This window comes from Salvia miltiorrhiza, chromosome 4 (assembly GCF_028751815.1).
Source record: "Salvia miltiorrhiza cultivar Shanhuang (shh) chromosome 4, IMPLAD_Smil_shh, whole genome shotgun sequence".
Lineage (NCBI taxonomy): Eukaryota > Viridiplantae > Streptophyta > Magnoliopsida > Lamiales > Lamiaceae > Salvia > Salvia miltiorrhiza.
Genome location: NC_080390.1, coordinates 12,158,066 through 12,185,912, shown reverse-complemented (window position 1 = coordinate 12,185,912; position 27,847 = coordinate 12,158,066). Strand labels below are relative to the sequence as shown.

General features: G+C 37.8%; 2 protein-coding genes and 1 long non-coding RNA gene across 3 annotated transcripts; all 3 read left to right on the top strand.

The window, feature by feature from the left end:
• The first annotated feature begins 692 nt into the window (after positions 1–692).
• On the top strand, positions 693–2,574 carry LOC131022756 (pentatricopeptide repeat-containing protein At2g38420, mitochondrial-like). Its single transcript, XM_057952276.1, has one exon. The coding sequence runs from the start codon at positions 740–742 to the stop codon at positions 2,267–2,269; it is 1,530 nt and encodes a 509-aa protein (XP_057808259.1). The 5' UTR covers positions 693–739; the 3' UTR covers positions 2,270–2,574.
• Positions 2,575–10,845: 8,271 nt separating this feature from the next.
• LOC131022755 (uncharacterized) lies at positions 10,846–13,686 on the top strand. Its single transcript, XR_009101408.1, has 3 exons — positions 10,846–11,005; positions 12,936–12,997; positions 13,516–13,686. It is a non-coding gene; the product is annotated as an uncharacterized LOC131022755 (long non-coding RNA).
• An 11,606-nt stretch (positions 13,687–25,292) lies between these two features.
• Positions 25,293–27,098, top strand: LOC131023008 (uncharacterized). Its single transcript, XM_057952546.1, has one exon. The coding sequence runs from the start codon at positions 25,293–25,295 to the stop codon at positions 27,096–27,098; it is 1,806 nt and encodes a 601-aa protein (XP_057808529.1).
• The last annotated feature ends 749 nt before the right edge of the window (positions 27,099–27,847 follow it).

Below are 27,847 nucleotides of genomic sequence, written 5' to 3'. Positions count from 1 at the left end.
CTTCGTCTATAAGGAGCTAAACGTGATAAGGGCCACTATGATAGGGGCTTATTTGATACTTAACCCAATAAATAAATCAAACTTGAGTTTGGCAGTATTCGGCTCGTTAGCTCGTGAATACGTTCGTTAAGTTATTCAGTTTGAAAAATAGTATTCCCTCCGTCCACCAATCAAAAGAAAATAATTAATATTTTGAACATAAATATAAATTTAGAAAGTTCGTGTAGGCTCGATTAAGTTCGTAAGCCTCAAAGTATTCGACAAACAAAGTTCGAGATTCGATTCGATACTAAACAAATTAAACTTGAACACACTACTATTCGGTTCGACTCGGTTCGATTACACCCGGCCCCTAGCTATGTTAACACACGTATACTATTACAATGGCGTTTGTTGAGGTTATAACCTCTTGAAAAATGTTTGAAAAAAATAAGTTTCAATAGTTTATAAGTTCTTGAAAAATAAGTAAATAATCATTTACAAAGATATCTCTATTAATTTCGTAGTTCGATCTCATACCTTTCAAGTTCATATTTTATCAATTTTCTCCCTCTATTTAAATTTTATGTCTCTAATTCAAAATTATTTTTTTAATTTGTAAACTCAATTAATCAAATGCTTTAAATTTATAAATATTTATAAAATTTTGTAGGCTCTATATAATAAACTTAAGCAAACACCGCTTGTTCCTTATTCTTTTTGAAAAATGTTGTATTGGCTTTAACTATATTTGGGCACGATGTTGAAGAGAGTAAAGCGATTCATAGCAGCTCAAGAGATACATCCATGGCGGCACAAAATCTCTACAAATCAACCCACAATCAATCTGTTCCGCAACTCAGCTGCATCATTCTCATCTTCTTCTTCGCGCAATTTCTACATAAGAAAAAGAAGAAAGTGGCCAATTCAACCGCACAAGAAACAGCTGCCCGATTTTCTCGTTTTCCAATTAGCTAAGAAATCCTTCAAAAAATCGATCAAGAAATCCAAATCCCATAATCTTCTTCCTGACCTAATCAACGCTTGCGCTGCTTACGAAGTCGAACCTTCTCCGCAATCGTACCATTTCCTCTTCAAAATCCTGATTCAAAACCGCCCTGCAAATTGCCGCGACCAAATCCTGCAAGTTCTGGACCACATCGAGAAATTCGAGAGCTTCGAGACGCCAGAATGCGTCTTCGTCGACCTAATCAAGTTTTACGGCGAAAACGGCATGTTCGATGATGCCGTGGAGCTTTTCTCGACGACTCCTAGGTTTAGGTGTGAGCCATCGGTAGAAACATTGAACGTTTTGCTTTCAGTTCTTTGTAAGAACGAAAAGGGTCTCGAGATTGTGCCAAAATTATTAGTCAAGAGCCAATCAATGATTATTCGGATTGAAGAATCCACTTTCGAGATCTTGATTAGGGCTCTTTGCGGAATTGGGGATTCGAGTAATGCTTTGGCGTTGTTGAATCAGATGGTGGAGGAAGGTTTCGATTTGGATCAGAAGGTCTGTTCTTTGATGCTCGCGACAATGTGCCGGCAGCTGAATTACGGTGGCGGCGGCGGTGATGGTGGTGGAATTTTGGGATTTTTGGATGATCTGGAAAATATAGGCTTTAAACCTAGAATTAATGATTTCGTCAATGTGATTAGGGTTTTGGTGAAAAGGGGGGAAGGCATGGATGCGTTGGGATTGCTGAAACGGATGAAGATTGATAAAATTAGGGCTAATGTCATCTGCTACAATTTGGTGCTTGATTGGTTGATCTGCAACAAGGAGTTTCAAGTTGCAGATAAGGTGTTTGATGAAATGCTTGTGTTAGGTTTAGTTCCTGATACACACACATACAATGTGTACATAAATGGCTTGTGCTTGCAAGGGAAGTTGGAGGAAGGGATGGCAATGTTCCATTCAATGGAGGAGTTATGTTGCGTGCCTGACTTGAAAACGTATAGTGTGGTTTCAAGCGCGCTCTATGGAGCAGGGGAGCTACGTCGGGTGAGGGATATGGTGCAAGAGATGCGGCTGAAATGCACGCGTTTAGGTTTAGATCAACGTATGTTGGAGATTTTGATTGATAGCTTTGTTATTGATGGCGATGTGGAAAGAGCTTGCAGTTTGGTAGATGAGTTCTTGGATGACGAAAACCACATTCATCACTCGAAGGGTTTGGATAAAATCGTGTGCCGGCTGTGGAAGGCAGGCTTGCGTTGCAAGGCCGAGGAGCTGCTCGAGAAGATGGCCGTGGAGGATCTTGCAACGGGCGTGAGAAGCGCAGGATGATATCTTGAACTAAGTTGTGTATATGGATAGACTTATTTTGCAGCTCGAGGTTTAGTGAAGAAGAACCCATCTCACTGTGATATGTTGTGGTGCTATTTGTATTGGTGCAGCACTTGTGGATTAGGCTGCATTTTTGCTTGGAGATAACTAATGATCATCATGCTTTAGGATTCTTGAATTTCATCCCTATTTAGCATTTGAGTTGAAGCAATGATCTTTTTCTTTTTTTGCATCACAAGAAATTCCATATGGAATCCTCTGTCTCATTTTTGTGTCTCACATTCAAAAAAATTTATAGGCTTTAATTATTTTTGTTTCTTTAATATTAATTTATTATGTTTGGCATAATTTTAAGATAATTAATTATGGTTCATTAATCCGATCAGAGTTTATAATTATTTTTCTATATTTATTTTTCAATTTTTATGAATAGTATTAATCCACAGTTAGTGTATGTAATTTTTTTTTGTGATAAATTATAATTAAGTTCTATTATATTATATTTTATTTTCTATGTTTATAATAAATAGTTATAAAATAATGAAATTAATACTAGAATACAATAGGATGCAACAAATTACTAGTATGAGTGATAACACTCATATTTCCATGGTTTTTAATGTTCATATGATGTTAATTTTATAGGAAATTGAGTGTTGGATGATTGTTTTGTGCTTAATTTGCTTTATCTTGTGAAACATGATTCTTACTCGAACTTTGAAGGAATTTGCAGATTTATTGAGTTCGAATTTGGAACAATGTCCTGAAATAGAAGTTGTAGATCATCTCGATACGAGTTCGTGAGCGCAAACGGATCGCAAATCCGAGTTCGGAAGAGAAAGATATGGCCGAAACAAGAAAGTCGCGCGCAGCAGTAAATAGTGCCCGACGGGAATTTCCGAATTTTCGGGATTTTGCGGGATTTTCGGATTTTATCAGTATTTTCGAGCTCTATACTGTATTTATCTCCTGTGCCTATATATAGGTCATTTCCCTGACCTATTAGACAGATCTTTCACATCTCTTTACCTCTCTTTATTTCTTTTCTTCTTTTATTCTTTTTATTTTTAGACTTAGCTTTATTTTTCCTGCAAGATTTCAGCTGTCATTCAACATTCATTCCGGGTTTTTATTTAATTCAGTTTTTATTATTGCTTTCTTTTTAATTATGTTTATGCTTTCTTTTGCTATGTCTGGCTAGTTTCTTTTTCTGATTCTAGGGTTTGTAAATAGTTAATTAGGTTCATGTGATTTATTTGTTAATACCTTTGTGCCTTCCAGTTTATGATTCATAATTCCTGGTGCTTAATTTCTTGTGAATTATCTTATCAATAGTTTGCATGTTTAGCTATTCAGTTTGAGACCTAGCGGAGATAACTGTTTAGCGGATTCAGGAATGTATGATATGATTTTAACCTTGAGACCTAGTGGAGATAGGTGGATCATAGAGAGCTATTCTTAGGAGCTATTGGGAGTTAGTAGATTTTCTTGAGACCTAGCGGAGATAGAGAATTTACTAATCTACGATCGTTGCTGCTCTAGCGAGAGTGATTGATTAATTAAGTGATCTCTCATCATAACTGGATTAAAATTGGTTAATAGGATTAATAGATTTATTATGTGGATTTAGTTAATGAAGTTACTATCCTAGGATCAGCTGTCTTTATTATTTGATTTTTCTACGTGATTTTATTTGTTGCTTTTTAAGTTTAGTTTTAATTAAACCTTCTTCATAATCGTTTGCCTGTCTACTATTATAGTCTGTTTAGGGGATAGCTAAAGTTATTTTGTTGTGTCAGTCCTTGTGGATACGATACTCGGTTACCAATTTGTGCTACAATTGCACCGTGTTAGTTGCGGTATTTTGTTGCTAATAAATTAGTGATCAACTTTTTGGCTCCGTTGCCGGGGATTGATTAGAAGTTGCTTTAATATTTCCGATAGGACTAGGTAGTACTTCAGGCGTTTACTGTTTCTTTTTATTTTTATTTTTTTTTATTTCTTTTTATTTCTCGTTTTTTTCAGGCACTGCATACGATGGCAACTATTGAGCAAATTCAATTTCAAATGTTGGATATGATGCAGCAGATGTTAACAGAGATGTCTAGTATGAAGACAACTGTTAATACAAGAATGACCAATTTGGAGTTCCAAGTGGGTCATATTGAAAAAAATTTCTCAGCACTGTCCAAGCAAGTGCAGATGTTGGAGACTCAAATTGGTCAGATTGCCAACCAAGCAGTCGCGCAGCACAAGTCGAGCCAATTCCCGAGCAACACTACTGTCACTCCAAAGGGCAAATGCAATGCGATTTTCGATGACACTGTGTCTCCTGAAGATGAGGAAGCGATTGAATTTTTCCTGGCAAACTGTGAGGAGACGAGCAAGGAGCATGAATCTCTGATTGAGGAACCACACAAGGCTCCTGTTCCACTTAGGGAATACTTTCCAAAGGGTCCACTTCCCCGTAGGCTGATGAAGAGGAAGGTGCTTGAAGAGCAATGTGCTGAGAAGCCGAGAAAAAAGTGTAACGCAATTCAAGTGAGAAGCGGGCCAGAGCAGCGGGATCAGCCAGAGCAGCGGGATCAGCTAGAGCAAAGGGACGGCAAGGATGTCAAGGAAATCAAGCTGGAGATCCCCCATTGCAAGAATGAGAAAAAAATTTCCAATCCCGAGGAGACAGAGCATAGACGCATAGTGGATGAGCTAGAGAGGCTACGTGAAGAATCAGACCGGCGTGCAGAGCCTCAAGATAGCAGAGCAGCGAAGCAAAGTTCAGAACTCAACAGCCAGAGCAGAGAAATCAACCATTTCTCTGCCAATATCCGTTCCTCTACCAATGATAAAGAAAAAAAGGCAGTCGTTCACACCAAGAAGATGGGTCATGAGGATAGGAAAATCTCGCAGGCGACAGCTGTGGGCACTGAGCTGCCAATGAAGCTACTTTCGAAGAAGAAAGATCCGGGAAGCTTCACCATTGAGTGCGAGATTGGAGGTCTTTCCCAAGGCTCTTTGCGATTTAGGGGCTAGTGTCAATGTGATGCCCATCTCTGTTTTCAAGCGGTTGGGAATTGGAGATCTCAAGCCGACCTCAATGGAGATTCAGATGGCGGATAGATCAAGAGTGAAGCCGAGAGGAAAGCTTGACGACATCTTTGTGAAGGTTGACAAGCTCGTCTTCCCTACGGATTTCTTGGTCCTCGATATTCCTGAAGATACAAATCCGCCATTGATTCTTGGTCGATCATTCTTAGCTACGGGGAGGGCTATGATAGATGTGCCCAATGGAAGCGTTATCTTTCACGCAGCTGATGCGCATGAGTCCTCTGTCTCTGTTCGTGTTAGGCAATCTGTCACGCCCGCGGCGTTTGATGTTCATTGAGACCGTAAGGTATCGTCGAGCTCTAGACGTTAAATTAAGCACTTGTTGGGAGGTAACCCAACTGTTTTTCTTTGTTTTGTTTTTCTTTCTTTTAGTTTTGTTTTGTTTCTTTTTGTTTCTTTGTTTGTTTGGGAGTTTAGTGCAGTGCTGAGCTTGGAAGATGCAGGAACTCGCGCCTTGTCCATATCACCACCATGGAGCATGTGTTTCTGTGAGTAGTGACACACATATCATCATCCCTCCAAACTTATTTTCGAACTTATGTTCTGTAATAAGTTTGGGGGAGGGGGGTGAGAATAGATATGTGTATCACTTTTATTATTATTGTTGGCTTTATCGTTTTATCCTGCTTGGTTGGTGGTGTGTGATTATTTTTTAGATGATTATTGCTCCATTAGATTTTTGGTGAGATGCCAATGATGATTTATGTGAAAAAAAATTGGAGTTTGATTTTCTTTGATGATTTAAGCATAATTGGAACTAATTTGCATAATTCTAGAGTGATTTTGACCTTGACTTTTAGACGTTGAATAAACCTGTGAGATTTTGAGCTATAACTGTTTATCATACACAGTTTATTCTTTGTTGTGAGTTTTGTCATGCATGTGGTGATCTTCTAGAACTTGCCATGGTTTCTGTGTTGAGGTTGCTGTTGTGCCCAGGATTATGAGATGATTTTAGGCCATCTTTTGTTAGCCACAATTTTTCCCAAACACTGTCCTTGAAAAAAATTTATCCTTTGTTATCCTCTTTGAGCCTATTTAGCTTTTATTCTTTAGCCGGATGATAGGGGGTGATGAAGTATATGGGGATCTTCGTGTGGTGAATATTCATAGTGGGTTGTGAAAAAGAAGGGATGATATTGAGCTACTATTTACTCTTATAAGCTCTAAAAAGTTGTGAAAAGAAAAGAAAAAAAAATTGTTCAAGAAAAAGAAAAAGAAAAAAAAAAGAGAAAAAGAAAAGAAAAGTGTGAAGTCGAGTGTATATTGAGAAATTTGTTAGATAATCGACTTCGTGTGTTGGAAATAAATGGAGAGCATAAAAGAGTGGTTAGTTCTGTTGTGTGATGTTTAAATCCCTTGAGTTGTGTTGTTTATGGTGACATAGTTGGGTGGAAGATGGAATTTATTCCATACTTGATTTGTGAAGTTATAAGGTTGGTGTTCTTAATTATTTGAGTCACTTAGCCTATATTTCCCTACCTTAACCAATGTCCCTACATTATAACCCAAAGAAAAAAGACCTTTTTGATCTTAGTCCTGGCACACTTTTAGCGATGGAGATTGTAGACGATTGGCAAGCTTATGGTAAGTGATCTATATTGCATTGAATTCGATGAGAGCATACGCGTCCTATACGTTCCATCAAATTGAGAGTTGTGTGATACACATACCTTGTGAGATTCAATTGTTTGGAATGTCAAGTTCCATCAAATTGAGAGTTGTGTGATACACATACCTTGTGAGATTCAATTGTTTGGAATGTCAAGGTTGATTTTGCAATAGGTTGTGTTTATTGGTGAATTTTGTGTTTAATTGTTGAGGATTTGAGAATTCTATTATTCTTTATCTTTCGGAGGCATCGATGAGCTATATTTCTTACCCATTCGTGTTTTTGATTGTGTTCTTCTCATTATTCGAGGACGAACAATGGCTTAAGTTTGGGGGAGTTGATAACACTCATATTTCCATGGTTTTTAATGTTCATATGATGTTAATTTTATAGGAAATTGAGTGTTGGATGATTGTTTTGTGCTTAATTTGCTTTATCTTGTGAAACATGATTCTTACTCGAACTTTGAAGGAATTTGCAGATTTATTGAGTTCGAATTTGGAACAATGTCCTGAAATAGAAGTTGTATATCATCTTGATACGAGTTTGTGAGCGCAAACGGATCGCAAATCCGAGTTCGGACGAGAAAGATATGGCCGAAACAAGAAAGTCGCGCGCAGTAGTGAATAGTGCCCGACGGGAATTTCCGAATTTTCCGGATTTTATCAGTATTTTCGAGCTCTATACTGTATTTATCTCATGTGCCTATATATAGGTCATTTCCCTGACCTATTAGACAGATCTTTCACATCTCTTTACCTCTCTTTATTTCTTTTCTTCTTTTATTCTTTTTCTTTACCTCTCTTTATGAGATAGATGATCACATCTATATATTAGTATATAAAGAACCAGTTTAACAGCATCCAATTACCGTCATAACATAATATTCCTAAAATTTAATGGCAGCAGTTACAACAATTTAAACATAATTCATTCAGCTTACCTTCCCCCCACTAACCCACTTTCACCCATTAATTACATATATTAAATAGATTTAATCAATTTAGTTTTTTCCGGCAATTTTTTTTTGAGTTTTCATTCCAAAATTTTAGGAATAGCTTCATCAAACGCGTATACATGTATCTCTGTTAATTTTACCACACAGAATTTTTCTCTTCAAACAAATTTTACCAGTGATACCAACAAAACTTTTCTAAAGCAATTGCAGGAAAACAACGTACACATTTGCTGAAGGAAATTGACTTTTGTCATCTCTGAGAATGTGTCGAGCACTGAAAATGCAGATGGAGGCGAAGGTTGAAACATCCAATTGAAGAAAAATTGTGAAAGAATTAAAATTTGATTTTCTTTTGTCAAAAAAAGAAAAACACAATACAATTTACCTAAAGATCTTTTCTTGAATCTATTTATTTTTTCTCTTTCTTCAATGAAAAAGGATATGGAAATCTCGCCATCCTTGATACAGCCTCGAAGCAGGGCTTACAGAGGATTCACGTCGTGAATTTCGAGATCAATGAGGCGGCGTCCGACAACATTTCCTCACGCACCTTCGGTTTAAAAATCACGGCCTTTGCGACTAAAACCTCTGACGGCGACGAAAATCTTAAAATTGTTGGCGAGAGACTGAACACATTGGCTGAAAATTCGGCATCCCCTTGAATTTTCCAGTGAATACATTGATAGTGGGTGATTCGAACCGCGATAAATTGAGAGTGTGGAGGCGGACGATGACCCCGACGATGGGGAAGATGAATATGCTGATGGAGAAGATCAGGAAACGGCGGTAAAAAAAAATATAGAAGAGCGAACAGAACAACACAACAATTACAGAAAGAGAATGAATAAATTAGGGTTGCCTGCCGCTGGAAGATAAAAAAATCAGGGCAGCTGGAGTATAATGATTTAAAGATTTTATCTATCAATTTTCTTTTTTTAACATTTGAGTTTAGTTAATTTTAAAATTTTGGATTTCCGATTTTGGGCTATTGAAGCGTGGATTTCAATTATATAGTTTGGGCTTAAATTAAATATTGTTATTGATTAAAATAATAACAATGATGTTAGTACAATAATAAATAAAGGGTTAATGTTGTTAAAATACACCATCTTTCATTCAGTTTTGAATTTAAACACAAACTTTCAATTTATTGCCAAAATACATGAACTTTCAAAGTCCTTCCAATTTTAACATACCAATTTTCAATAATTCCAAACCTGGCCCAACAATCATTCAAAATCACAAATATCCCCAACATGACTTTTCTTTAGGCAAAATGATCCATCAGAGTATTCTAAAATTATATAACCAAGAAACAATACAAAATACAGGCCCAACATGCTTCCGTAACACTTCAAAATAAATTTAAACATAAATCAACATTATACCTTCCGCCGAATGGTCACCTTCAGGAGTTAGTTCTCGTCGCGTTTTACGGACCTTCTGCCCTCCAGGCTCTTGTCCAACCACACACTCGCAAGAGATGGTTGCAACCTTCCTCCTTCACTGTGTTTTGACGTCGAATACTTTTGTTGATAAATGAAAAGAAATTATTTTTACTAAACCGGAAAGTTGGGTAAAACGTAGTGTTAAAAGAGGAATTATAAAATACTTAATTTATTTCATAAATATCTCCCTAAGGGAGGAGACTAACTTGTTTAGCTACTCATTGGTAGCTAATACTTGTATACATAAAATAAAAAGAAACTAATACTAGAATTGAAAAAACTTTTGAAAACAAAATTAAAATACAAGGATAAATTCTAGAGAGAGAGTGTGTTGTGTGAAAGTGTTGAGAATTTTCGATGATCTCTTCTCTCCAGAGCTTGGGTTTATATAGAGGTTTGATGCCCTCTATAATTGCTCGGTAGTTGTGTAACACCCCGTACTTTTCCTCATGTTGTGAGATAGTGTCTTAACACTATTGAGAGTACTGAGATGTCGAAATACGAGACTTTTTTTGTTTATGAGCAGATAAGACAGATTGTCTTTTAAATAGAAATACGAGTGAATAAACCGATGATGGAATTAGAGTGATGAGATTTGAGAAATGAGTTGAGATAGAGATGCTGATTGAATTGAGCTGAGATTTTATTTTATTTCCAACTACCGGGAATAGAGTTACCGGATACCGAGTTATCAGAGATTGACTGTCCTATTAAGAAAATGGGAATAATGAGTTGGAAATAGAGTCGAGGAAGAAAGAGTGAGAAACCTTGATAAATAGAGTCGGTCTGAGAGACGTTTAGTCTGTTTGTGTTTGCCGACTACTTTGATGTGATGATATGTGAATTTACGTGACTGATTGATTATGTGATTTTGTTACGTGAGTCATTTTAACCAAGTTATTATGATTTTTATTTGAGACTTTAGCACTTGGAATTTTTATTAAGTTTGCAAAGCAAGTGCAGTTTATTTTTACCGGGAAATCGAATGATGCCGGTTTATGGAAAATTTTTCCAAGCATAATATTTTTTAAATTATTTTTCCTATGATGAGGAATATTATAATTGAGTGAGTGCACTAATATTAGTGCTATAATTATTTTATTTGATCACATGAATAATTATGATATGGTATTTTATTAATGAGTAATTTTTCCATAATTATTGTGATTATTAATTGATCACCCTTCTCACACTTTATTTTAATTTCTCTACCATATGATTAATTCCCACATTTTGCCAAGTGTAGAGATTAATTGAGAGAGTAGAGATTGAGAGTGTAGAGATTAGAGAGAGAGAGATCAAGGCATTAATGCCAAATATTCTATAAGATTCACAAATCTTTCCAAAGATTAGCCAAATCCAAGCATATCTTGCAAAATCCTCTCTCACTCCTCACTCCCTAATTTTCGACCACCTCTCTCTCCTTCATCTCTTTACTTTCCACCATTTTTCCTCCATTGATGCACCTTCGGAGCTTCACAAATTCATACCAAAACTCAAATCACCCTCTAAATCTTACACTAAACACTTCCACCTCCTTGAATCCAAGAAGATCTTTGGAGTTTGATCTTCAAAGTTAGAAAGAGAAAGTTTGGTTTTGGGTGTAAGTTTGGGTAAGTGAGCTTTAAATTCATAGATATAACTTGTATGATGATATATATGAGTATATTTGAAGGATTGAAGCAAGAAATCACCCCCTCTCTTATTCTTCACAATTTTCGAAAATATGGGTCTCATACCCTTCAAAAAATTTTCTTTTTCTTTCCTTGAATTGGGGTGAGAAAAGTGATCTATGATATGTTTGGTGATGATTGATGTGTGTTTTGAAAAGCTATGCTTTGAGATTCAAATTTCGATGGAAGTTAGTTTACCCAAAAATGGGAAATTTTGAGTCAATGAGTTAATAGATAAATTGATGGTGTAAATGAGTCTATGAGATGTATATGATGATGATTGATGGAGTAATTTGAGTATATGATGTACATTGGAGTTTTGATGTGAGTTAGTTTACTAAAATTAGGGATATGTGTATATATGCCCTTATATGTAAATTGATGGTTTTTATATGTGATTAATGGGTTAAAAATGAAAGATATATGAATAGATTAAAGATTCATATGTGTTTATAAATTTCAAAGAGTTAGTTTAGTAAAAATTAGGACGTTTTGATCTATGTGTTATTTAAGTGATTTTGCTTAAAATATATATTTTTAAGCATGATAGTAGTGTCTTTGCATGTTTGATTAAGTCTATTGTAGGCTAAATAAAATTTTGGATTAGTTTAGTTTGAATGAGTTTTGAGTTTTGTATGATGTGAGTTTGATGCTTGATAAAATGAGGTCAATTTGCTCTATGATCCTTATGAGAATTTTATCCATGTTTTGCTAAGAGTTTTATGTTGATACATGGATTTTTATTAAAATATAGTTTTTATGATAAAAAGAGAATGAATATGTGAATAAGGAGTTATATGATGTAAATGATCATATTTGAGTAATTTCGAGCATGAGATTGAAAAGAGAATTTGTTTGATGCATTCGTTGAAGTGTTTTCTATGAGATTTGAGTTGATGATGAAAGAAAAGAGTTGAGATTGAGTATTATGAGTATTTTGTTGTATTTGAATGTTTTTAAGTTCTATAAGTGCTTAAAATGAGCTTTGATGAGTTTGCTTTGTATAAATGTTGAGTTGAGCATGTTTGCTTGTGTGTATGTTTCGGAGTCGTTTTTCACGACGCACTGACTTACTGTTTTCGAGGGGTTCTTGATACCCAAACACTCTGAAAATGTTATGGTAAGTATATTTGAGAGTCTTGAGCACACCGGTAAAATTTCAAGTCATTTGAACTTCGTTTGCTATTTTTATAAAATGTAAAACTAAAACTGCTACGTTCTGCCGAATTGTTCGGTGAGTAGCCAATAGAGTCATCGTTTCCAGTAGCTTGCCTTAGCATTCTGGAACCCAAATTTTTATGGTTGAGACCTGAGTGTCTTAGATAAGTACCCACAATATTTCAGACCGTTTTGACAACGTTTACTATTTTTCAAAAATCAAACTTTTCGGTTGCTAAAAACTGCCGAATATGGTAGACTGTAGTAAAACAGTCATATCTCCTAAAATACTTGGTGTTTTTTATCCTACTTTTTTTTAAATGAAACTAGACTCGAAGAGGTTTCTTTTGGTATAATTTACGACCCCAGGAGAGTTCTGTACAGAGTCTGGTGAGGTTTTAAAGTTGAGTCAGTGCAGAGTAAAGTTTGTTTTTGACTTGTTTATGTGTGTTTTTAATATGCTTAAGTGTTTATACTTGTTTATATGCTTGATTGCTATGAATTTGAGCCGAGTTGAGAGTTAAGTCGATAATAGGACGTGTGAATCCTTAGAAGCCGAGTATACCTAGGGATCGAGTTTTAACGGGTAAATAGACGTTGAGTGAGAAGTTATAGTTAAGATGAGATTGGATTTAGAATTGAGTTCTGACTAAGGTTTGTTTTATCACATGAACCTTCGATGACGATGACGATGTGATGATGACATATGAAGGCCCGAGCGAGACAAAGAAGTAAGTTGCCTGATTTCTTTCCAGGATTAGCAAAGGACTTCAGGTGGGCAATATTTTGAGTATACGTATATCATTCGAGCTTTCTAAAATTGTTTAATGATGTTATGAGTTTAACAAATGTTTCGAGATAAATGATATTTGAGAACTGTTTGACTTGCCAATTTTTGAGGTTGAGCTTGTATGTTACCCTCTACTGATGAGATGAGACGAATTGGGTCCTGCCACAAGCGGGATTTTGTGCACAGAGGTGACTGCGAGCCGTCTTCGGGTCGGCCGGTCACGGTACTTGAGAGGGAGGCCTACTTCTCAGTACCTTTGATGATGATGAGTTGTAGATGTGGTACATGCATGATGAGTACTTTGATAGCGCTATCGTTTCTTTATGATACCATGATTATGAAAACTGCATGCACAGATTCATTTGCGCTAACTTTATTTCTGTGTATTGCTGAGATGTGGCAAGTTTCAAACCTATAGCTCTAAGAGCACCTTTCTTGTTTTTCGGCGTTTGCCCACTGAGTATGATGTACTCACGCCCTGCATGTATTTCTAAATGTGCAGGCTAAGCGAGGAGCGAGATTGGTCTGGTGCTGGTGGGGAAATTGTTGAAGGATGTATTTACTTTATCGTATTTCCATTTTGACGATAAAGTCTTGATGATTGATATACTTTGATTTTCTTTTGAAATTAAGCAATGTACTCACGGTTATATGTCTTCATACATATAATCGGTTCGCCTTTTTCTGCGATACTCTGCATATTATGATTCCTTGCGAAAAATGAGCGATACCCGTTTTGTTTTTGTTCGTGAAATTCCTGATAATTAAAAAGTTATAACGACATAGACGATCTTACCCTTGGGTGCATTTATGATAATTTCCTTGACACCTTTTGATGCGAGCTTCCGCTTGATGTTCGACCTATTCTTCTTATCTTTTATTCTTTTAAAAATAGTCGTATCGATACCCGTACCCCACTATCACTAGTGTCGGGAATCGGGCTGCGACAAGTTGGCCTCGAATTCTTTCTTCGTGGCCAGCTCGCTTGGATGGTGATAGCCACCTTCTTTTGTCGGCCATTATTGCCGACACTAGTTAGTGCATTCACATGGAGTTGAACCTTCCTTTATCCTTTGGTGATAATAGTTGGTGAGGTACATCTACTTTTCCCTCCACTCAGCCTTGTCTTTTCTTTCGGTGAGTGGTCTTTTTCTGGTCCCATACTCCATTATTCAGCTGATAATGCTGGGAGGGGCCAGCCTGCAACTTTTCCACCATCCTTTGTCTTCTTTTGATGAGTGGAGCTCCTGTAGAATCACCCAATTTGGTCAGTGGGTAGTTGGCCTGCATTATTATCCACCCACTTTCGTCGTTTCTCTTTTAGTGGGTGGTCCTCCTGTCCTAAGTCACATGACTATCTTTTCTTTATCGGGCCCCTTACTTTTTTGGTGCCCGTGGTGCTCGTCCATGTGGAGTCTTGTGCTCCTCATACTCGTCTGACCGAAACTTCTTTTTGTTAGGCTTTGGGAAGAAGCCTTTGCCAAACTCCGGTTTTTTCTGCGTGGGACACTCCGCGCAGATATGATCTACCCAATGGCCTAGATGAGCCATGTTGCAGAACTTGTGACGAGTTTCTTTGCTTCCCGCCACCTTGTTTCGCCAGAGTGTCTGCCTCTTTTCTTCGAAGGCCTTCTCTGCGAAGCTTGTAGTTTTTCCTGTCATTGAATTTAACAAGAAAGATCCAAGTCCTGCGTTATGAGAGAACTTGAATTGGTACTTTACTTTATCCATCTCTGTGAGACAGACCCATAGTCCCCATGCACGTCTTATGGAGATTTGTTTCTCTGTGAAAGTTGTGACGATGGAGATTTCATGATCTGATGCCTTAATTCGGTTTAAGGCCTCCGTGTCGGGTCTCCGAAGCTTAATAAAATGGAAAGCTTCATGATTCCCTTTGCCTGCTGGTTCTGGAGCTGCACTAAGAAAATATAACTCCAGGACGTCTCCCCTGTTTAGAGACGGATTGTTCGACCAAGCATCATAAACTGTTTCTTGGATCCACCTTGGTAGACCCTTGATTTCGTTGAATGCTGGCGAAATAGTATAAACTGAGGCTAGTGCCCCAAATTCATACCATTCATTAACCTCCTGTGGATTGGCGCCGGTGGTCATCCAAACACGAGGATATTTTCCTTTGATATCAACCCGACAATAATTCGGATTGAGTCCCTTTCTGGTATTGAGTTTCTCCCACCTGGATTGGTACATCTGCCAAACAGGAGAAATTTCAATAATGTTAATATCAATCTTATATTTGCCCGTCAATGGCCTAAGACTGATCTCTCCCTCTTTTACCCCAGAGGTGGAGGGTTGACATATTGATTCGGGCGGTGAAGCCTTAGCAATATCTTTTTCTTGAGGATCCGGTTTTAACACCTTAGCCTCAGAACTTGTGCTAGGGGTATTTCAATCCCCTGCTACAGGTAATCCGGCCTGTACGGTAATGCCCGCTTCGATCATGGGAGCCATGATCCCGCGCAGGAGCGGCTTGTGGGTTGCATCATTAAGATTTAACATCTTTTTGATACATTCTCGTATACGGTTGGTTACTTTGGATTCATCATCCATTTGTATCCTTCCCGCTTGTTTGGCATGGAGTAAACACTCTTGCCATTCTTGTTGTAGCATCTCCAGGTTGTCCAGGAGCTGCCTCTGGTTCTCCATGATAGAGTCAACCTCAGTTGGCTCCATCCCTTGTTAAGAAATCTGCAAGAACATTTTCATCAGATTTTAAAATGACAATATTAAAATCATAATATTGGCACTCAGCTTGCCATCTAAGTAATCTAGCCTTTTCAGGTTTAGATTCTATCTTTTTTGTTAAGAAAGCTTTAACATTAGTGTTATCAATTTTCAAAACGAATTTCTTAGCAAGTAAGAATAGCGGCCATTTTTTGAACGCCTTTCTGACTGCATAAAATTCTTTCTCGTTGATGTGCCATCGCACAGCTTCACTGTCGGAAAAGAGACCGCTACAATATCTGCAAGGTTCTTCTCCATAAGGGGTGATTTTTGTGAGCACGGCCGCCCACCAAGAATCACTCGCGTCGGTGTAGAGGACCAGGTCATCCTCGTCTTGTGGTATTGAAAGTTTTGGGAGATTTTTGCAAATCTCTTTTAACTTTTTCATACCTACTCGATGCTCCTCTTTCCATATGAATGGAACATCTTTCTTCAGTAGTGGACTGAAGACTTTTCTATGTTTTGCAAGGTTTTTAATAAACATTCCTGCAAAATTGACAACTCCGAGAAAACTTTGGAGCTGCTTCTTCTCCTTGAGATCCTCCGGAAAATTCTGGACTTTTTCCACAATATGGTCTTGTAGAATTATTCCAGATTCATCGATCTCAATCCCCAGAAACTCCATCTTCTGGGTGGCTATGACTGCCTTCTTTTCAGACAGCACAAGTCCTTCTTGTTGACAAACATCCGCAAAGATCTCCAGATGTCTGACATGTTCATGAATGTTCTTTGATGCAATAAGAATGTCATCAATATAAACAAACATAAACGAAGAATAATCCTTGAAAAGATTATCCATCTTTCTTTGGAATATCTGAGGCGCGTTGGCTAGCCCCATTGGCATGACATTCCAGACATAATGTCCTTGTGGAGTTGAGAAGGCTGTGAACTTCTTACTCCCTTCCTCCATGCGAATCTGGTAGAATCCTGATTTGCAATCGAACTTTGAGAATACCCTTGCACTCCTGATGCAATTAATAAGGTGTTCTCTGCTCGGAATGAAGTATCCATCGAACTCAAGAATGTCATTAATCCCTTTATAATTAATGACCAATCTTGGCTTCCCTCGCTTGATCTCCCCATGATTTCTCACCAGAAATCCAGGACTGCTGTAGGGTGATCTTCCTTCTTCGATCAGCTTTAAATCAAGGTGTTCCTTGATTATACTCATCATATCCTGTTGATCTTGAGGGTTCATCAGGATAGGTCTGAACCTAACGAACTCATGCTCCTTTCCAGTTTTAACTTTCAAGGTAACTTTGAGCTGGTTCTTGTCCCACCATGCCAAAGGATCCTCGTGGTAACACTTATGGATTCTTCTTTTGACGTCGGCTATGGACACATGTTCTTCTTCCTTGATATCTTTGTGTGATATCAGGGAGACTTTGAGGGTTTGAGTTTCTTCTTCGGAGAGATCTGGGAATCCCTCGATTCTGCATTTGAGCAGAACATCTCTGAATCTCCGTTGATCCTTCATTTGTGGTCTCCGGAGTCTGCCATCATCACCACGCTTGCTGCGAAATTTTAATGGCATTGAGCGATTAAAAGCTCCTTAGAGCCTTTGCACAATGATCTTGTGGTCACAATTGGTTGTGAACACCAGCCTCCTGGCCTCATTGTCCTGTGTATACCGCTTGAAGGTTTGCAGAAAATTATTTCCAAATAATATATCTGCTCCGGTATCATGGAAATATATCGGTGGGGTCTTGACCTTGTACCAAGGTGTCTGTCCTGCACCGCCGATCAATATTTCCGTCTGTTTTACTCCCTTTGATAAGAGCAAAACCTTTTTGGATAAATCTCTTCCCGCAATTCGAGGTAGTTCTTCTTCAACTTCTGCTGGAAAGACTCCTCGTTTTGCTGTACATATTCCTGCTCCTGAATCTACATAAGCAGCAAAATATTCTGCTTTGAACTTCTCATATAACATCCCAATAGAGATGTATATCGAGAATGGACTTGTCATCAGATCAGCAACCTTTGTCAGCCGATCGTAATCTCCATTCCACTTGCTTTCCACGACCATGGTTGATATTTGTCGAGGAAATTGCGTCCTAAGATCAAAACGTCAATTTTTTGTCCGGCTTGGCCTTCGACTTGGATTTCAAAGCCCTCGACCTCCAGAATTCCGATATATCGGTTGCTCTCTGGATTTTCCAAATAATACAGCATGTTGCAAGGAAACTGATTTTCCTTTTCGGTTGTATTAAATCTTGTGGAAACCCTTTTCCATCCTTCGGGACATTTGAGCTTAACCCTCATGTCTGGAACTGGTGTTTCCTGAATCGCCTTTCTCTCATAAGATAGAGAGAAACTTCTTGTTATAGGCCCTGAAGTTTGCCTATTTCCCTGGAATGATAGTCTTGGTGCTCCCAGTCTGAGACTCTGGTCATGGCTTAGCACCTGCTTGTCTCCAACGTCGATGTCGATTTCCCTGATCTGGGGAATCTCCACCCGGTTTGGATTGACTGCCTTGGCTACCTCCTTGAATATTTCTGGAATTTCAATAAATTCCTTTCCCAGAAATAATTCTGTGTGGTGGGAATTCGATAAGGCATACGATACTTGATAAGTAAGCGAGTATGGCCTATTTCCTCCCGTCATAAGATCCTTCCTCTTGTAGTCCTGATAGAGTGTCAGGGCTCGGCTGAAAGATGAATCTTGTAGATTATAAGCGATTTGTGGGTACATCTCGGTTATAATCTTTTTGGCATAGAGATTGCCTGAAAAAGCTCCAAGAACTGCTTCTTTGGCATCCCTAATTCTCTTGTCGCAGAGTGCAACATCAATCGGTTGATCTGTCCCTGGGAAGAGGGCAGATTTGATTACCAACTAAATTGCTCCAATATGAATCCATTTCATCGTACTGGCGACTTCTGGCTTCATTCTTTTGAGATCCCGCCTTATATCTTCGGCTGGAACAAGTTGGATCTCCACCTGGTTACTTGTAATCTCGATTGGAAGCGCCATTTCTCGGCTAGTAACGCCGAAATAGACATGATGCCTCCTTTTGAATGGACTCAAGCTGTGTAAAACTTGGTTCATTCTTCCACTAGAAAACCCTTGGTATGTTTGTACCTCCTCGGTTTCCTTCTTGAGTTTTTTCATAAGCTTTTTCACCACCTCTTCTTGTGGGATCAGAAAATGACTGGTAAATCCATTCTGATCCTCCTTCTGAGTGTGGTAAACCTCGTTCTCTTCTTTAGTCTGACTCGTTCCCGGTTGATCCATTGGTCCAGTCTGAACCTGAATCTTCAGAACTAAAGACTTCTTCTTGTTCGTATATACTCTCGTCAGAGGATATATCTTCGAACTGATACACGGGTATCAATTCCTGGTGGTAGATAGCGTCTTCGATATCCGGTGTGGATTCGAATCTTCTTATCTGGTTGTCTGGGCAATTGGTTGAAATATGCCCCTTTGCACCGCACGTCCAGCAGTTGCAGTCTTTAAAACTTTCATTTGTTTTGGCTTAGGTTCGCCTGAAAGTTTTTCTTGCCGGGATTCTCTTTTGGGATGAAAACCGGCTCCTCGATGGTCCGCTCCGTTGGCCTGATTTGTAGGAGCGTGCCTTTTGTCTTGTCCACATCGTTCTTGGCTTCCAAGAACTCCTTCTTGATTTTTTCTCATAGGGTTGGTATCTATGTTTCTTTCTGCTCTTCCGTTGATACAGCAACTCGGCTCCAATCTCTGTTGGAAGATCGATGTTGTCACACATCAATGGAGATCTTTTGTTGAGTCTTCTCAATTTCTTGAGATTTCTCTGGTCCGCCGCCTTTTGGCACCATTCGGACAGCTTCCTGTGGACATATGACATCCTTCTTGACGCACTATCAAGTGGATAATCTCCTGGTGACACGTACTCGTTGATGAGAATTTCTCTCCATGGACTTGGAAACTTTGTGAAAAATAGGTCCATGGCAGTTTGATCATCAATCACTCCCATATGGGCATATAGGGTGTACAGGCGCAAAAATTCATTGAGAGCTTTTGTCTCTAGCACCACCAATCTTAGATTGTAAAGTGCCTGTCGATATTTTTTGCGCTTTTCCTCGGCTGAGCCTTCGAAAAAACCCATTCCAAGAAAATGGACTTTAATCTGCTGGGTAGCCCCTTCAAGGATTTCTGAGACTGATGTTTTGTTAAACAGCTCATTCTTCCCCTCGGTTGCCGCATTATCCCATAATTGTTTTGCCATGCCTGCAAAACTTGCCTCGAAGATTTTGACAAACTCTTCTTTGTCATAATCTATCGTGGCAATCACGATCTTCATTGTTGAAGCCCATTCGTCAATGAGTCCTTCCCAATCTTTGAAACTGGCTTCATCGAGGTTGAGAATCAATCCGTATGGATGGATTGGTTCAAGTGTGGCCTTTCCTATAGGAGTATCCCGCATCTGAGGCCTGCGTCGTCTGGTGCGTTGATAATAGCTCGAATCTTCTTGAGCCCCACCTTTCTTTGACGACCCTGCTTGTTGATGCTCAGCTTTGGGCATCTCTCCTCCTTGGTTCATCTTTAGATCAACCATGTTGAGGTTAGCAAAGGATTCTGCTAACTCTTGTAGATCTTCTAATCCGATTCGATCAAGGTTATTCATGTTGTTTTCCTTTCACGAATCGAATTATATCCTCCGGTTGCAACTCCTCGGGTGCTGTATTTAGTGGTAGTGGATACGTCGGGTCTTTGGACCATTTATTTCGAATTCTTCCGGAATATGGTTTTCGCCGTTCGATGTCCTCCACCCTTTTCTTAATATCACACAAGAGGTTTAGGATTTCTTCTTGCTTGAGTGATATTTTGCTCATTTCCATCGGTAGTTCATACAACTTGACACCGTAATATTCCACCGTTTTTTGAATCTCCCGCAAGTTGATATTGTCGGAAGAGTTCGGCTCGATCTTGTGGTAGCTTGGAAAAGCTACTCCCACCTTGTCCTTTGGTTCCATCAAGTATGATATTGTTGATGGAGATTGTCTCTAGCTCGTCGGTTTGCCGATATGGCCTCGGCATTCTCCAATAGGGCATCAAGATATCCCTGAATGTTCGTGATAATCTCACGAACAATATCCTCGTCCTCGGTAATGTTGATCATAAGGGATCGCCAATACCATCGTAATTCGCCTAATAGGCGACTGTTGTCTCTCTCCAAAGATTGGAGAGAAATCCTGTATACAAGACATCTCGGACACTCGTCCGGATCCATACAAACTTTTATGGAGTCTCCTCCCACAATTAGGTTAATTATGAAATAAATTAAATATAATATAATTCCTCAATTAAAACCCGCTCTGATACCATTTTAGGCGAGAGCGTGAAAATCCTGAAATTTTTGATTTTATAATTTTAGAAGGAAATACAATTATGATCATAAGCCTTAATTTGGGGTTTTTGTCCAAGTCATGAAAATTTTGGGTCAATGTGCAGTTAAACAAATTATAGGGCAAATCTGTAAATATCAAATTTTGGATGGTGTCAAATTTAGACAAACCTTGAAAGTTGGTGCATTTTGATGAAAAATTGAAAGTTCATGTTTAATTTCAAAATAGAAGGAAAGTTGGTGTATTTAGACAACAATTACCCATAAATAAATTACATAATATACTAAAAGTTACCAGTTTTGATTAAAGAATATATCAATTCGAAGTCTTAAATTTTTGCTATTTCCATTTGTTTTTCAATTTATATAAGTACGATGGTTTGTTCAATGTACTTTATTTTTTAAGTTATATAATTATAATTTATTAATAATCAGATTTTGGTATAATATTTAATTTTATATGAAATTAAAGATTGAATTTTTTTGGGGGGGAGGGGGTGAATATATAATTTAGAAATATTATATATATATATATATATATATATATATATATGTATATAATCAATGAGAAACAATATGTTATTAGTGTCTTTTGAGTTTGGGTTTATGTACATAATTGAAATATAATTACATTCTTGGCGTAAACTATTGGAGATGGCTTGAGAGAAGAAAAGTGGAGCATAAATGATTTCTTTTCATAAGCTACCCAAAAAAATAATAATAACAAAAGGTTAGGAATTCTTAAATATATTTTTATATTTTCATTAGACTAATTAATTTGGATCATGAGATGAAATAATTTTGTATATTTATTTTGTGCTGGTAATAGAAACTATTCCTTTTAATTTGTAAAAAAAAAAAAAACTCATTTTTTGAATATACTATGTTTTACTTCTCTCCAAACATAAACTAATACTCCCGCCCTTTGATACACGTGGCGAACATCAAACTTGAATGTCATTTTAAATAAATAAATTTATTAAACAAAAAAAAATAAGTAAATGCGAAATATTTTTTACAAATAAAATAATTTGCATCAATTACACAATAAAGAACCTGAGTAAAACATAACAAATTTTAATTTAGTATTCTCAATAGTTGAAATACCAATTTATAATTAGTAGAAATTAAAAATAATAAATTGGTATTTCAATTATTGAAAGTATAAAGTTATAAAAAATGTGTGAATTATTTTATTTTAAATTCATGTTCTTTATTGTGTAAATTGTGTAAATTTGTGTGCTTTCATGAGTTTTTCTTGATATTTTCAATAAATTGCAATTTAATAAAAAAATGGTGTGAATTATTTTATTTTAAAAAGTAATTCATATTTACTTATATTTTTATTCCGTTTAATAATTTTATTTGAAGTGTCATTCAATTTCGATACTATCCGTGTATTGCACGGGCGGACGTACTAGTTCCAAGGAAGAAGAAATTTGATGTTATATTTGATAGGACTGGGTATATATTTGACGTAGGCTCGAAAACATTTGGGCTATGCGGCCCAGCCCGTTTACAGGCAATGGGCTGATGGGTTCAAGGTTTATTCAGCGCGGCCCAAATATTTACACATAGGCTTTTAAGCGGCCCGAAAACATTATTTTTACGGCCGGGCCGGGCCGGGAGTGGATTTGACAGCTTTCACAAGAGTAGTGAATATATGCATGTACAGCAAAACGCGGGTAGAAAAATAGTGCATTATAATTTTGGTAATAATAATTTTGTTGTTTCAATAATTCAGGCTACTCTAACGCTACGTATCATCAAATTATTGCAACATGTTACATTGACATGATTTCATCATTTATCTGAAAATGCACATCTTAAAATGTTGACAAATTCCAAACCTCCCTTCATCCACATGTTTTACACCGGAAAATTTCATTTTTACAGTAAATTTGTTTTTCAAATTGTTAACTCTGCTGGTGAAAAATTTGTGACATTCGAATCTAGTAAATAAATGTATCGAAAAGACTAAAAACTACTAATATTTTTTATAAGTAATAACATATATATTCATGTTTTTGTGAGACGGCTCAAAATAACAAAAAGTTCATGTTTTTATGATAAGGACTAAAATATGCTCCAGCGTTGTGCTATAACAAGGCTAGAATATTTCTCCTGATTATTATTATTAATGTTATTATTATTGTTATTTTGAATATTTGGTGCAACGTTAACTTGATAGGACTGACTTTGTCAATTCAAAATTATCTTAACAGCTTAACCATATTCTCGCCTTGACAGCTCAGCTCAGCCTTGACTCCGATTGAATTCATAACAATTGAATAATTCATTTCAAATGATCAATTTGGACACTCAAAGTCTCTAACTAACGGGACTAGACAGATATTCAAAGACAAGATTTGACAGAGATTTCTAATCAGTATTAAATCAGTCACTTCAAACTGAAATGGCTAATAATCCACAACCAAATTGATTAGAAGAAGCTGCAATTAAATTGTGGACTTCAATGAATTGATAGCCTTTGACAAACACAAAATAGTGTTCTCATTTAGATAGGAAGTACAAACAAAATCAAGATTTAGTCAAATTTCACTAGCTATTTCACTTGCTTCTCTTTTCTCAAAGACAAATTAAGTGATGAATCTCGAAAGTTTGAAACAAGTCTAGTCGGCCAAATGTACAATATGACTAGAAGCGACTAAATTTATCTCAATATTTTTTGGGGGTAATTGCGTATAAATATACAAACTCTCACTCAATTTTGATTTTGTATATAAATTAAAAGTTCTATTTTTAAATACACAGACTTTCAATTGTTCTATTTTTTTAACACGATTGTTGATTTCGACGAATTAATGCCATCATTAGTAGCTAATGTCAATGTGACTAGCTCAAATGACATACTTTAGTATGTTTAAGCGATGTAGGCATTTGGGTGTCCAACATTAATCTGGGATCAACTTTGTGTATCTAAAGGTAGAATTTTTAGTTCACCTGCAAAATCAAATACGGTGAAAATTAGTGTATCTAGGCACAAATACACTTATTTCTTAATTATGAAGTGACTGTCTAAATTTACTGCAATGTTTCTCACATGTGAAGTGAAAAGGATAGATGTTTCTTACATGTTTTCGTTGCAACCCAAAGATTGCTGTTGCAAGCAAAAGTTTCTAAATCCGGTAAATGAGAATGCCGTTAGAGGTCATTCACTCACTCACCAGCTTTGTGATTTTTCATGAATTTATTGCAATAAACAAATATTTGCTTCTTGATTACATTTTTTTTTTTCATAAAATAGTTAGTTTTTCTTGTTGGCCTAAATATGGATATAATTGTCCCCTTGTGCATATGATTAATTCGACAATTAAATTTTGTTCAAGTCCTGTTAACGTAATTCAAAATTTAATTTATTATATATACAATTAGTATTTGGCAAGATTACGAAATCATGTTTTATCAAATACCTAATTCTATAAGTGGAACCACTAGCACAAGTGCTAAAAGGGAATCGGAGTACTTAATTATTTCTGAAACATTTTTTCGGTTAATTTATTTGTTTGAAGCTGTAAAAGGTAAGTGCATTTCTTTGCCACTAAATAATTTCAACCAAATCAGGTAATTTTTTTACATGCAGTCCACCTAGAATATGTCCGTGGAATTTGGGTAAATTTGGAATTCTCTCCCATACATATAAAGAAAGAATTTAATGAAAATGTTATTTTTCGTGAGAACAAAAATTGACAACGAATAAGTTAATAAAATTTATGAATAAATTTTTTCAGCAGATTCGCAGCCCTGAGGTCTCTGCCGGCCCACCTTCGCTCACAGATCCGCCGCCCAGAAGCCCATTCCGGCAACGCCCACCGCACCGTGTCACTCACCCACGACCAGTCGCCACTGCTGTCACGCCGCTTTGTCCCAACCGAACGGGCAGTCAGTCCTACCTCTTTTAAAGCTAAGTTCTACTACCTTATCTCGGGTGATGTTCAGTTGATATGGAGGCGAACTGAATTGAGCAATTGAGACAGCAAATTACCTTGAATGTTTTCAAGCAGATGGGTTGTTGTTGGGGTTGAATGTATTGTAGAATAACTGAAATGAATTGAAGGTGCCATGTTGAAACGAAATGGAGGTGATTTGAACTGAAATTAGCAAAGTTAAGGACAGAGCTTACCTTGCAGTTGGTTTGTTTGATTGATGTATTGTTCGTTGTAGTTCATTAATTCCTAAAACTGGTGATTTTCTCTATAATGGAGCCTAGACAGAGGGAGAAAGAATGGAGAGAGGTCAGAAAAAGAGGGATTGATCCCAAACATGTCCAGAGAAAACCAGCAAGAAGCTGGAACCGTAATACTTTGAATGGGAGGAGAGATTGGAGTTCGAATGAACGTGAAGGCACTACAACCTTTTTCTTTAACAACATCCCAGAGGATTGCAGCCTAGATTTTCTAAGACGTAAGTTCGAGACGGTTGCGAAGACGGTGGATGTATACTGCCCAAGGAAGAGAGATCTTCGGGGAAGACCGTTCGGTTTTGTTCGATTTCAGAAGGTGGAGAGGTCTGAGACTTTACTAGAGGACCTCAACAAACTCTGGATTGGCAGTTATAAGGTTAGAGTTTATAAGCCTAAATTCGAAAGGGATGTTGAGAAGAGAAGGAATGAGCAGAATAGCGTCAAAGAAAAAAAGTTGAAACAGATCCAGCCATGCACCATGAAGGTGTATAACAGGCACGCAGGTGTCTCGTTTAAGGAAGCTCTTACAGGTGCTAAAGATGATAAAGAACTTGATGACGAGACCTTTCAGTTCCAGACGACGGAAGAAGACTTGGTTTGGCTTAATGGGGCTTTTACAGGTTACATTAAATCTGAGTTTCTCTGGGAAGAAGTTCAAGAGGAAATAAATAGTGAATGCGCAGGTTGTTTTAAGTTGAAATCCCTCGGTGGCAACATGGTCCTAATCCAAAGCAGCAATGAGCAGACGACCGAGGAAAATCTCAATAAGCTCAACGAATGGAGAGACTTCTGGTTGCAGTGGTGGAGGCCTTGGAAATCTGTGGATATCAACTATCAAAGAGTTGTCTGGACTAAATGGACCGGAGTTCCGATACATGTTTGGAATTCCCGTTTCTTCAGTACGGCAAGCGCGAGGTTCGGGTTGCTTCTGAAAATTGAAGAAAAAACAAGAACGAAAGAGAGGCTGGACGTGGCTTTTATACAGATGTCTACTGGGTTCAACTCTATTGGAAACATCCTCAAATGTAAAATTGATGGTGCTTCGTTCCAAATCCGGGTGGAAGAAATGCCCGATAATTTCGTTTCACCGGAGGAGGAGGAGAGGTCTTTGGACGAAGATGTTGACTCAGAATGTTCTTTACAAGATATCTCACAGTCTTCGGCGAAGGCTTCCATCGTCGAATCAGAAACAGAGGACGGTGAAGGAAACGAGTCGGTCACTCAAAAAAACGGCGTCACGGAACTTGAGACGAAGGTGGTGGAAACTAATGGCCCGTTCCCACATTACTCTGGCAAAGATAAAGGAAGTCAAGTCCAGATGGTTTTCTCCAAAGGGACTGATAAATCGTCTTCAAATGAGCCAGAGACTAGAGGTAGAGAGATCAACGAAGGGAGTAGAAACGAGAAAGAGAAGGAATTTCAAAATGAACTTGAGGGGGAGGAGTGCGATCCCTCGAGGGTACCAGATTCTCTCACTGCGGGGGTTGTTTCTAAGAAAGGAACGGCGAACAGACGAGGAAGAGGTTCGAGGAAGAAAACTCAGAAATCAAAAGCCACCGAAAATCAGCATCAAGTTTGGGGCAATTTCATTGCTGATATTGAATCAGAGGGTGAGATGGGCAAGAATGGAAGCGGCTCGCGATCTACTGAGGCGGATTGGGAGAATTCGGAGAGAGATGAAGATACAAGAACATGGCTCTTTGCCAAGAAGTTGGGTTTGTCGAGCAATCACCAAGACGCGGTCATGATCGAGCAATTGAAGGAGCAAAGAGCAAAGGCAGGACATCCGAAGGTCGTGGGTGATATTGAAACAGGTTTTTAATGAATATTTTATCTTACAACATTAGAGGCTTGGGGAGTTCCATTAAACAGAGTGATATCGGAGAATTGGTTAGGAAAAATGCTTTAGATTTTTGTTTTGTTCAGGAAACCAAAATGGAAATTTTCTGTTCCTCAATGTGTGATAAGTGGTGGGGGAGGAGTAATTTTGATTGGGCTGTGAGGGAGTCAGAAGGCAGATCGGGTGGAATACTATCGGTCTGGAACAAGGATAAGTTTGTGGCAACTAGTAAATGGAACGTGACGGGGGCTGTTATTGTTAATGGGATTTGGCTACAAGGAGGCCTGCATTGTTGTTTTGTTAATGTGTATGCGCCCATGGGAACCACCGAAAAGGAATCTTTGTGGGATACATTACAGCTCATTGCTCTTCAAAACAAAGACTCGTGCCTGTGTTTTCTTGGTGACTTCAACGCAGTGCGTGATTCGGGAGAAAGGGTGGGGAAAGGTGCTGCCTTTAATCAAGCAGATGCAAGGTCTTTTGACGCTTTTATTAGGCAAAGTAATCTGCTCGAAATCAGAACACAGGGAAGAAAGTTTACGTGGTATCAACCTGGTGGAGGATGCAAGAGCAAACTAGACAGATTTATGGTTAACGAGAAATGGATGCAGGAATGGCCGGACACAGTCGGAAGGGGGCTTCAGAGATCAGTGTCGGACCATTGTCCGATCTTCCTGACTACAAAAACCAAGAACTGGGGACCCAAACCTTTTAGGTTCCTTAATTCTTGG